This window comes from Dromaius novaehollandiae, chromosome 20 (genome assembly GCF_036370855.1).
Source record: "Dromaius novaehollandiae isolate bDroNov1 chromosome 20, bDroNov1.hap1, whole genome shotgun sequence".
Lineage (NCBI taxonomy): Eukaryota > Metazoa > Chordata > Aves > Casuariiformes > Dromaiidae > Dromaius > Dromaius novaehollandiae.
The window spans coordinates 9,970,558-9,982,649 of NC_088117.1; the positions used below are offsets into that span (position 1 = coordinate 9,970,558).

Here is a 12,092-nt window from a genome sequence, read left to right on the forward strand (position 1 = left end):
GCGGCTCTCCTCTGCGCGCTTCGTGGGCACGGCGGTGAGTGCTTGCTCCCCGCTGCAGGGATGCGCGGTCCCCAGCACAGGACCCTCTTCTGCATCCACCCGCCCTCGTGGGCTTATTAAAACCTCCCGGGCAGGGCTTTCCCCCTCCTCAGAAGCAGGCTGCTGAAGCGCTGCTGCCTGCCCTGGGAAGGGGCTGTGTGCGGTTGTAGACAGCGTGAGAAGAGGCTTCTTGCAAGAGTCTTCAAACTAGGAGCCAGAGCGCTTGGGGCTGGTTCCTGGGGATGCCCTAACCGTTGTGGCAAAGTGTATCAGTAGCGTGAGGGCAATGGGGAAAGTGTGGCACATGGGCTACACGCTCGGAGCATGTTGCAGAGCGTGCAGGTGGCTGGATGCTCACAGAGACCTGATGCACTGTGTTATTTTTGCCGTGAGCCCTTGGGAAGCTCTGCCCGTCGCCCTTTGCTAGCAGTACGTCTGCGTGCAGCCGCGTTGGCCGTGCCACCGCAGCACCGGCTTGTCAGTGACTGTTGGATGCTCTGGGGTTCATAATTCATTTATATTTTTGTTGGACGTGTGTTTGCTTTTGCTTGTGCCCCATAGCAGGAAGCTGCTCTGATGAATGACCAGTGCAGATTTCTATTCCAGAGGAGCCCGGGCTTAATGCGGGCTTTCTGTGGACATCACTGTATATCAATACTGCTCTAATTGTCCATGACATATAGTCTTGGCTTTTTTCCCAGACAGTCTAAATAAATCATACACTTCTGCTATAGTAAATAGTCTGTTATAGGAGATGTTATAGGCTTACAGCCCTCCCTCCCCCCTCCAGGAGCTTCTTTTCTGTGCCTCTAATTTTCCATGTACTTTCCATACTAATGAGCCTCTCTGCAAGCGCACCTGCTGCCCGTGCGATCCAAGCAGGTTTGCAAAGACAAAGTGCCCAATGTTGCCGCTGACTTCGGGCCGGAGCGGGTTTGGCAGCGGAGGGCTGCAGGCAGGGGAGGAGGGGTGCCGGGAGCTCCCCTTCGGTGCTGGCACCCGACCTCGGCTGAGCAGGAGCGAGCGAGAGCCGGGCTAGAGAGTCTGTTGCACCGTTAAAGAGCTGGGTACTGCACACTTGCAAAGTCTTTGTTAATATGCATTATTTACATCAGGGGCATACATAAATAAAATAGTAAATATCCTCACAAAAATACAGATTCTGTTAATTCGGCATCACAAACACGGCCCTGCGTGCTCCGGCTTGCAAACACGCATGCGAGGGAGAACGCGAGGCCTTGCAGGCCAGCAAAAATGGGGCCACCCGAGAGGCCATGTAGCCCCAAGAGTGCGTGGAGAGACGTGAAGGTCTCCTGCACGTTCTCCCCAGCCAGGGAGAGCATCGCTCTCCAGCCACGAGCTCTCCGTGACAAACCCGTGCTTCTCCAAGGAGAAGCAGCAAATTTGAAGCACAGCCTCTGCTTGGGCTGGTGGTGGAAAGACGAGGTCTTTCCACGTAAGAAAGCCTTGAGCAGGCTGGGATCAGTGCAGATGCCCCTGGCTGCCTGGGGGACCTCAGACGCAGCAGCAGAGCGTGGAGCAGTCGAGCCGTGCAGGAGTCCCAGCGCTCCCGGCCTTCTTGTTCTCCTTGGGCAGCAGCAGGACGAAGGACATGGCCAAGGCGCAGTGGTAGAAGCTGTGCACGTAGGTGTAGTCCCACTCCTGCAACGGGGACACTGCGTTAGGGAGACCTGTGGGCAACTGGGTGCCCTTGGGCTTCCTTATCCTCGCGGGGGGAGTTTAATTTATTTTGTGGCCCCCAACCCTGATTTGAGGCCACCATGAAGCTCTGCTCAGGCCTTTCCTCTCTCGGTTGTTCCTTGGTGGCACTGGCTTAGCTCTACCACTACATCTCTAAAAGTAGTCAAAAGGAAAGGAGAGAAAGTCCTGAGACTTCTGCCTCCTCTTGCTGTTGGGGAAGAAAGGCTTTCCAGCCTTAAAAAAGGCAGCAACGGAAAAGCAAAGTGGATTTAGCACATTCCAATTTGCACTTTTCCCGGTCCTTGAATGAAGTGTTTCATTACCCCACGAAGGACAAAGTAGAGAAGCCGGGAGGGGAGGATGGGGCGCAAGGGGGGAGGGAGTTTCTGCTAAGTGACGTTTTTATGTTCTGCTAGAATTTGCAATTACCGAATGCTTTGAAAAATAATCCTTGGGGAGTGCTGTGAAGTTGTATCTAGTAGCTCCCAATGCACAGAGCAGCAGTAATGCAAGGGCTGAACACATGCTCGACTAGCAGCTGTGTCAGGAGGGTTATCTCCTTCCTCTCCCCTTCCCTTTCGGGGCGCAGGAGGCAGAGCGTTTTACGCAGGGAGAGAGGATCGGCCAGTGGCGAGAGCAAAAGGTTAAAAGCCGGATCCAACGCCCCAGGGAGCCAAGTGAGCGTCTCTGCACTGGCGTGAGTAAGCCTTGGCTCGGGCCGTGCCGAGGTCATATCCAGTCCCTGCCATGGATTTGCGAGGTGTCCTTAAATCACCCGTGCCCCGCTTCCAAAAAAGGCCACTAACACTCAACAAAATAATTTCAAAGACTGTGTGTCTGAAGAAAATGCGGCCTGTCCTGCTGTAAACTCGCCTGTGGGAGGGAAGCGGACCAGCGGCCCCCTCTACGTTGCTCCTGATCAACCTTATTAACTGCAGCTTGAGCAGGGCACGAGCTGAGCGTTGGGATGGGCACAGGGAGGGAGTGAACCCCTCTCTGTCCCGCTGGACCAAGGTGTACCAACCCTGTAGACAAGAGCTTGAGTTGAATTTTGTCCAAGGCTGGAGGCGGAGCAGTGGTGTAAGGGGGAAATCTTCTATCTTGGTAGTGTCCTTTACACGTTGTAAAGTCAGTGTGATTTATTGTGCAAAGACATACCTCGAAAAAGAACCTCAGCATCAGTGCTAATGCCCCAAAACAGAAGCCAGGACCAATCTGCTGTGTGTAGACACTCTTGTCTGGATATAGACCTTTCTTCTCTTTCATCTTTTGGAGCTGGAAGGAAAGAGAACACATCAAGCCTATTCACCCGGGTTTAACTCGCTGCTCAGCATCTCAAAGATCCCATGAATGTTAAAATAAAACCAAGCAAAGCCCCTAAACCAGCTCCCTGAGGCAAAAGGATCCATCTGTAGGGTGAAGTACCTACACCTGGGTGCTGCTCTGGATCCCCTGGTCTATTGCTATTTCATTTTGGATCATAAAGCTCTTTTCCTAATATCCAGCCCAAAACCCAGCTTGGGAAGTTTGTGCCTCGTAAGCCCTGTCTGTGCCTCAAAAACGGGGCCGGAGGGAGGGGATATCAGCACAAGCTCCCTGGGCTGGAGGATGTGGGGTGATCTCTGTGCCCATCCCTCTGGGAATGGAAGGAATATGCCTGTCCCCTTCCCCATCTTATCCATTTGCTTTTCCCTGCGTGCTTGCCCTGCGCAGACATGATTTCAGGGGACCTTTGCTGCAGCCCGTATTAGCTGCTGTAATTCAGTCCCTAATGACGGTAATGACGAAGGGAGTGCTGGCTCGCGGCAGTGCTGTAGACAGGGCTAAGTGACAGCGTTTAGCTGGGGTTTGGATCACTGAATTTCCATGATGCTTGGCAGTGTCTTCCTGCAATTTTTGTTCCATCACTGAATCCTTCACCTTTCCCTTTTACGGACATGCTCGCTCTTGCTAATGACTCCGACACATGCGCTCGCTCCCGGATAATGCTGATCAGGGACAGCAATATTTGCTGTGCACGGTGCGTACGCTGGGAAGAAGTTATGTGATTGTCATCCCTGGAGCTGCAAGCCAGATTCAGGCAGATTTTGGGCAGATTCCTTCCCACTTTATCACTGCCTTTTATGCACATCTTCCATTGGCTTCAGAGCAATTTATCAGGGCACTCTACCCCTCAGCAGTTGTAAAACACCCGTAAATATGTTCCTCATGATTAGAAATGCAGGAACAAGAGATGCGGTGGGTTGTTCAGACTGATTGAATCTGGTGTTTATCACAAAAACTGTGTGCTGTCTGCCTGCTTGCTGCTTTGATTGCAAGAGAAGTGCCGTTTAACCACCTTGATGACCTGCACCCTGAGAGCTGGAGCTAGAGAAGGAAATTGCTCTCCTGGCACTCTCTCCTGCAGGTCAGATGCCCTCCGACCAGGGAAAGCTGGGTCTGTTCCCCAAGGCAGGCTGGGGAATGGCGTGACCAGCTGCACGACAGTGACTTCGAGCCCCGGTGAAGTGCCCGTGCGGTTTCATACTTGCCCATTTCACGGTTATCACGAGGACGGCTGTCCCGATGGGTCCCGAGTAGACGCCGTAGCCCCAGCGGTCGTGGTAGATCCTCACCGCTATGGTGAGCACGCCAAACATGACGAAGGTGGATCTCTTGGGCTCATCGAACTCTGCCAGTGCTGTGTGGCACAAACAACAGGGAGCATCAGGCCATCTCCTCTGCCCTTCCTCCCACCATGGGGCAGATGACTTGGCGTCTCTATCGCATGTTTAAAGCTTTACTGAAGTCTGTCTGGGTCTGCTGCAAGGATGCTAAGTATTTGATCCAGGCCTGAGTTTTGCCTCTCTTATGTCTCACAGTTGGGGAAACTGAGTCACATAGGGGGCAAAAGAAGTCATCTCAAGGTATATGAGAAGACAGCGGTGGGTCTAGGAGCTGATGTTAAGTGTGTAAAATTCAGTGTTGTGTGTGGAAGTTAAAAGGAGGTTTTCTAAGCTGTTTTTCCTTTCCTTCCCCTGCTCTCCTCCCAGCCCGAGTCAGCTCCCATGGACTGAGAGGTGACCATGTGTGAGCTCAGGCATTTTGTGTGTAGATGGAGAAGGCACTTGCAGAAGTTCAATGGCTCTGGGTTTGGTACAGCCTGTGGCTCTAGTCCATGGACCCTGAAACCTGCTGGAAGTGAAGGTGTTGAGCATCCTTTCCTAAAGCAAACTCGGGCTTTGCAGGTGACTGCGGTACCTCAGAGCAGAGCCCAATGCAGAGGACGTGGAGAGAGCCTCCTCATGCAACTGCCGTTGCTTTCAACGGGAGATGAGTAGCCAACTCTTCTCGTTGGCTCTGCAAAAGCCAAAGAGCCCACTAAGGCCTTCTGGGGGGTGGCAGCTGGGCCGACTTCACCGGCAGAACCTCCTTCTGTCTTTCCTTCCCTTTCCCAGGCGGACCGAGAAGGCCCAGACCTGGTGAGCCAGCAATTGCCTCTTTGGTTAGTCTAAGGACTAACTACCTCCCCAACCCAGCCCAACCTTGCTGGCTCGCCCTGCTCCAGCCACCAGCTACCCCGCTCCGGGAGGGCTGCTCCGGCCGAGCCCTGGAAAGCTGCGAGCCGGCTGCGATCAGGGCCGGGATGGGGCTGCCGAACCGCGCAGACACCTGCCTGGAGTCTGGAAGCTCGAAGTTGCCAGTGCGAGTGAATTATTAGAGGCTTTTGTTTAGCACAGAATGGGGTAATAACTGATAAAAGTTATGGATCCCAGTAGGCTCCATGCTTTTCCAGCTCGCACAGCTGTGTTATGGCTGTCCCGGATTTGCATTCCGGGAAGCGTGCCCGAGGGTCTGCGTCCGCACATGTGCACTCGGGCTTTACAAGCCACAGCGCGGGAGGCTTCCCTGCGCTTTAGTCACCACACCTTCTATGTCCTTGGATCGCGTTTTTATAGGGAGTTTGGCTAAGGGATAATGTCCGCATTTTAATCTCGGTTTCCCTGTGGGTCAATATTTTAAACATCTTAGTCCGGGATCTTTATTTTTTTGTGAGTTTTTTTTAAATGCAGTAATGAAGCAATCAAGTCAAATCGAGCTGCAAGGAGCCAAAGTGTCTGGATGAGCTCTGACCTACCCTGACATTGCTATTGTCTACTGAAAAATGTCCTTGGGAGATGATCTGTCTGGCTGGGATTTTTTTTTTTCAAGTTATTATGGAGAGCACTAAATTGCTATGGGCAGTAAGAGAAGCCACCTGAAACCTGTAGGACTCGGACCTTGGGTGAACGGAGACATTTCTAAGGTTAATCACTCATTTTCCCCGTATTGTGGGACCAGGTGCTCCTGCCGAAGGGAGGAGGAAAAGGAGCCTGAGCGGAGGTGCTGCCCTGGGGTGTCCTGCCGGAGAGGGGCAGCGGCAGGCTGGAGCTCTTCCTCCGTCGGTGGAGACCGGAGAGGCAGAGGTAAAAGTCCTGCTGGTGTTTTGGGCTGTGCATGGGCCCAACGAGCCCGCACCAGCGTTTGGAGGGCTGGGGACCTTCCTGGTGGGAAGTAAGCTGGAATCGGGATTGCTGCTAGGGATGGGGCGAATTTGAGGAGCAAAACATTAGTGTCTGAAAGGCGACTGCCCCCTCCCCTCTCTCCTCTTACTCTTTCCCTGTCAGAAAGTCTCATCTGTCCTTCTCCCTCAAAAAAAAAAGTTGGCAAAATTGGAAAATAAAAAAAAGTTTGAAGGTTTCACCCTTCTCTAGTTCTCTCATTTTTCTTATTTCAATTATACCTTGTTCCAGTGGCAAAGGAGAAACAAAAGAGGGGAAAACAGAGAAGGGAGAGAAGAATCCAAATTTTTAATAAAAAGCAAGTGATATATCTGTCTCCTTTTTCAAATCCGATCTACTATTTCCACTCAGCCTAGACTTGGCTTTTGATAAACCAAGGAGATATATTTGTGTTTTGACTAAGCTCCTTCGATGTGTGTGCTACCAGGGGAAGTGGCAGATTCTCCATTTCTTAATGCCTTCAAGTCCAGAGTGGACGCTGCTCGGGAAGGCAGACTGGGGACCGACAAGCCAACAGGCCCCACGTGGGGATAATGAGGAAAAAAGAGATTCTCTGATACAGGAGGTGTCAAACTGAGTGGTCTCGTACTACTGTCCAGTCTGCAACTAAAGTTCAAGATTGTGTGTGTTATTTTCCAGTTTGAAAGAAAGAATTCCACTTTTTAAGGGATGCATAAGGACCGATGACAGCAGAACACCCAACTAACACAAATACTGGGCGCCAGAAATCTGTTTGTCTCCAAGAGCAAAACTTTTCCAGCCACCGCTCAAGACAGTTGCCGTACGTGTCTGTACAGCACCGAGCGCAATGGCTCTCCAGGGCATGAACTACATAAAAACAGACCAAAGCCCAGCCCAGCTTGCAGAAGAGGCTGCCTCTGAGTTAAGCCTCGCAGATGGCAGCTCAAAGGCAGCTGCATTGCTGGGGACTGTCCCCACCGGCCACCCCACCGCCAGCTGCCGCGCCAGCCTGCGATGCGGCTCCGGGCAGCCCCCGAGCGCCGGCCTCACCCATCAGCGACACCCAGATGGACAGGGCCGTCCCGTAGATGCTGAAATACTCCAGGATGTCGTAGCGCATGAAGCACAGCACTGACAAACCGGGGCCGTCGCACGCGTGGTGAATCTATTGGGGGGAAAAACAGAGCGTTGCAAAGCGCGTTACAGATCCGGACCCAATGTGCAGTCTTTATCACGGCAATTGAATCCTCGTTTTTTATCAATACCTAGTTGCTTTCCCACAGACAACTACGGCAAAAGAAGAGACTTCTGCTAGGTGGTCTGAGACGGGCTTTGCGTGGCCCCTGCAAGCCAGGGCCACCCAGGAGCAGAAACCTGGAGTCTCACGTGCACCGACCGGGGTGATGGCTGTGCAGCCACGAGTGTGTTTGCGAGATAACGTCACCGCTCCTGATTGCAAAGCACCTTCGGCAACCGCAGCAGCTGCAGCACTGCGTGGCTCCTCCCGCGGCCCCGGCAGCTGCCTGCCCTCCCTCGCGCCCGGCTTTCGCCTCTTCAGACCCTTCGTGGACGACCCCGTTCCGCCTCCCGTTGAAAATACGGGCCAAATTTCTGGCTGACGTCTACGGGAGGTGGAGCGGACACCAGCACGGTGCAAAATGAAATCGTAGCTGTGCGGCTTCCCTGGGGGGCCGGCGGGGAGGCCTCATTTGCACTTTTATTGACTAGTCCTTACAGTTTTTACAGAAGTAGCCGAATTTTTCTTTTTCCCTGTATTGTGCTCCAAATGGAGGTTTAAGTGGTGGATCCCTAGGAAGAGCAAACGGGGAGTTCGGAGCCCTGCGTTTTGCCCTTGGCTCTGCTATGGAAGGGCTTTTTGTGCTGGGAAAAGCACCTGTCTCCTCCCTGCCTCGGTTTGTCTGTCTGTGCAAGGGACACGACGATCCCCGTGGAACGCCGTGAGAAGAGATAAGTGCAGTATCAGTTAGGCTGCCGGACTGTTTCTCAGCAGAGCCTTGCCATGGTGTTAAAAGGAAACTTTTCCTGGGGGAACGCAGCCCGCGTGGGCATGGGATCGCTGAGCAGCTGTGCGAGCTCAGGGCACCTCACTGCCAGCAGTGCGTGGGTGCAGGAAAATAGCTTTCCCCGCTCGTCCTTCTCGGGACGAGGGAAGGCAGATGGGTCCTGAGCCCGGGGAAAGCCCCTTCCAGCCCCGGGCTGGAGGGTTAGCATCATTTTTCTCGATTTTCCTCCCATTCCCGGTGCAGAAACTCCCCAGCGTTATTCACATCACCACTTAACGACTGCAAAATCAATAACTCAGCTATGTGCTTTTGGCTAAAATGGCAGAAACACAGCAAGTTTCTCTCAAGACAATTTGAACCCCAAATTCAGCACGGCCACTTACCAGCTGAAAAACGAGAGGGGAAAAGAACTCCGAAACATTGCAAATAAATCACGCCGGGTGCCCAGACCCCTCTGCCCAACTTCACAACAGCTGTAGACCATAAAACACCCCAAACTCTGCAGAAGGACACCCCTGGGGACATCCTAAAGCGAGGAATCCCAGCGCAGCTACTCCGCATCCCACGTGGGGGAGATGGAGTGAAGACGGGGACTCTGGGGGCGACCACCGCGACTCCCTCGGCACTGACCCCCCAGCCCTTCGCGGGGCACCCGAGCGCCCGGGGACCTTACCGCCACGAAGAACATGGTGAAGAAGTAGACCATGGCTTCCATGTGGAAGCGCCGCTTGGCCGCGATGCTGGCGGTGGGCAGGAAGACCAGGCTGCTGAGGGTGGGCAGAAGGAGCTTGGCCACCAGCGAGCCCATGGGTGCCCCGCGAGCGGGCGGCGCGCGGCAGAGCCTGGAGCCGGCCCGAGCGGCACTGCGGCGGGTTCCCGAAGCAGCTGGAGCAAGCGTGCTTTAAAATTTAAATGCCCTGCGGGGCCGGGGCCGGGGCGATGCCGGCTGGGGACAGCTGCCACGGCGCAGCTGTGGCCTGCCCTGCCCCGGGGCTCCCCCCATCCCTCCCTTCAGCGGCCAAATTCTTGGCGCAGCCGGCGGCCCCGAGCGACAGATGCTCGGTGCTGCCGGCCGCGGGAGCAGGCGCCGCGCTAGGGGAAAGCAGGGGGGAACCGGCACATGTGCCAGGTCGTTTTAAAACAGCGGGCTATACAGCGTGTCTGTCCGTCTGGTTGTAACCTTTACAAATAATAAGTGCATGTTGCAAATGCAGCTCCCAATTCCGCTTTTATTCCCCTGCCAGCGGTGCCGGGTGGTCCCAGTGCAGCTCGGCTCAGGCATCGTGCGCCTAGTGCTGCCCCGCGTGCTCCGATAGAGTTAAAAGCAGCCTGTTCCTCAGCGATGCCCTGAAGGTTTGCAGCGTGGATTATCCGCAGCACCGAGCCACCCCGCGCTGCGGGACAGTCAGCAGGTCGCCGTGCGGAAGCCGTGGGAGAGGGGACCGGTAGCAAAGCAAAGCCCGGGCTGCTCGGCCATTTGGTAGCTCCTTGCTTTTATGACAACTTTTTATGATATCGCTGCTGCTCCCCACCCAGGTTAATCTCTTTTCCTCGTGGGGGCTGCCAGCATCGTGCCGGCGGGCCCTGGGAGAGGACGGCGGCGGCGGTGCAAGTGACTCCCTCCTGCTATGGTTGACCTGTTCTCCGGGGCGCTGCAGCCAAGGATTTGGGGCAGCAGTGGCTGCTCGGTGGCCCATGGTGCAGCCTGTCTTCTTGCAGGGACGGTCTCGAGCTGGGTCGCGGGGACCGCTTGGCCTCCCCGGATAAGCATCAGCCCTGCTTTCGCGGTGCCGGCGTCGGGGTGGCGAAATCGCCTCTCGAGAGCCGTTTGCGCGGGGAGCGACGAGTGCACGGGCGGGCGCAGGGCAGCCCCCCTCGCCCTCCCGGCAGCGGCTGCACGCGCGCGGCTGCACGGCCGTGCGGGGAGGGGGGCTCGTGCAGCTGGCCAGGCGGCATCCATTTAAAAATACGACCAAATAGTTGTCAAACGTCCCCCCCGCCGCCCCCCTCCTGCCTCTGCCCGGGCCCTAGCGGGAGCCCGCTGGAAAGGAAACCCAGTTGGCGGCTGGATGCAGCAAGTGCCAGCCATGGAAAGTGCTCGCGGAGCAATAAAAAGCGCCGGCGTTCTCAGAAGCACAAAAACATTCCACAGGTTGCTGGGTTTCTTCTCGCAGCTGCACACCCTGCGCCTGGTGCTTGGTCTGCAGCCAGCGCTGTAGGCACAGAGGAGAAAAAACACACCAGTTTTCGCACACATGTTCCAGCTATTATTGGAAAAGAGACCCCAAAGAAAACGGCGGGGCTGGGGGAGGCAGGTGCCTAGGTAACAGCAGTAGCTGCTGCTTAAAAGGCCTTTGTTCAAGCTGCAAACGAGCGAACCGAAGCGCTAGACGTGGGCTTCCCAAACCCCTCCGGGAGGAACCCGAACAGCGCAGGGCCAGGGCTCTGCTCCTCCGCGCGTAGGCAGGTAGGAAACCTCCAAGGAGCAGATTTCAGCTCCTGCAGTTAAGTGCTTCTGGAAAGCAGATCTCGATGCGCATTCCAAAGGGCTAATTTTGTGTGGAAGGAGGCACCGGCACAAATGCAGGAACGGTGCTACATATGGCTGCAAACTGGTTCCCGGGTGCCAAAACCAGGTTCTGGTATGCCGTCCTGGATCATTCCAGCCTAAAATTAATCGTGGTTTTCTGTAAGCACGTCCACCACTTCGACTTAGACACCACACTAAAGAAAGAGACACAGATCGGGCTCTTTTTAATGCTAGGGCGATGGCTTGAGAGTGGTATACAGTGAAAGGGAGGATCAGAGATCGATGCCAATTTAGTAGCAGAAAATCCATTTATAATGTGTTCTCCTTGGGGTGAGCGTTAAGATGACTTGCAAAAGCAACGGCTCTGGAACAGCACAGTTACTCCCAAGGAGCCCTGAGCAATTTGGCTTGTACGGTCCAGCCTAGCTATGGACGATTGCAAAGATTTAGCGTCTCCTTGCTTCGATAAGAAGCCGCCTGGCGTGAGAGGAGCCGGTGCAAGCGCGGAGCAGCCCACGCGCGCGAGCAAGGCTCGTCCACCGCATGTTGCTCTTGAGCATTTCCCATTTCCAGGAGGTCTGGTCTCGTCGCCGGGTTTCCGCCGTTTGTGCCCTTGCGGATGTCCCAGCTCCTCGGGGCGGCCACCCGGCTCCCGGCCCCGCTTCCTGCCGTCCAGCCGGAGCTGCGGCCCCGCGCGGCTCGTCGCACAAACGGAAAAGCTATAAAAAGCGGGAAGCTGGAAATAGCACGGGAGAGAGGGAGATGGAGCGGGAAGGGGCGAGGGCGAGTCGCCTCTCCCGGCCAGCAGACATCCTCCGCTCTCGCTGCCTCCCTGCTGGCCCCGGGCGCGAGCCGGTCCCCGACCCCAGTCCCCGGGGTGCTGCAAGCCGCCTTCACCCGGGCTCTTCGAAATAAGTTGCTTTGATGCCAAAGGCCAAAATGAGCGAGGCTCTTGCAACGCTTTTTCTACGGTCACAGCTCCTGGAGCCGGTGATCATGCGAGCATCCCGGCTCCTGCGCCTTTGTTCCTACACCTCTCTTTCCAGCCCACGTCCCCAAGGAGAACAGCTTGAAGCTGTGATGTTTAAAGGCTCAAAATCCAGAAGGGAAAGAAACCGAGCTTATGATTTTGGGGAGTCTGACTCATGATTTTTGAATGCTTGTGGTTGGCAATGCTGCATAGCTTATGTGCCTCAACACAGTAATGCACAACTGCCATGCAAAACACGTTTCATTGGAAGGAAAGGCTTTGTACTTTTTTCTTTTCCTTAAACCTTTGCATAGCTAAAATTTCAA

General features: G+C 55.0%; 1 protein-coding gene across 1 annotated transcript; it reads right to left on the reverse strand.

The window, feature by feature from the left end:
- Window positions 1-1,150: 1,150 nt before the first annotated feature.
- On the reverse strand, window positions 1,151-9,116 carry MYMK (myomaker, myoblast fusion factor). The gene is made up of 5 exons (XM_026094477.2): window positions 8,940-9,116; window positions 7,293-7,407; window positions 4,272-4,420; window positions 2,899-3,015; window positions 1,151-1,701 (listed from the first exon to the last, which is right to left on the reverse strand). The coding sequence occupies exons 1-5, from the start codon at window positions 9,072-9,074 to the stop codon at window positions 1,555-1,557; spliced, it is 663 nt and encodes a 220-aa protein (XP_025950262.1). The 5' UTR covers window positions 9,075-9,116; the 3' UTR covers window positions 1,151-1,554.
- Window positions 9,117-12,092: the final 2,976 nt, after the last annotated feature.

Coding starts and splice junctions, on each gene's coding strand:
- MYMK (XM_026094477.2), bottom strand. CDS start 9,074: ATGGGCTCGCTGGTGGCCAAGCTCCTTCTGCCCACCCTCAGCAGCCTG. Junction 7,408..8,939: donor TCACCATGTTCTTCGTGGCG/GTAAGGTCCCCG, acceptor TCCCCCCAATAG/ATTCACCACGCGTGCGACGG. Junction 1,702..2,898: donor TGCTGAGGTTCTTTTTCGAG/GTATGTCTTTGC, acceptor TCCCCGTTGCAG/GAGTGGGACTACACCTACGT.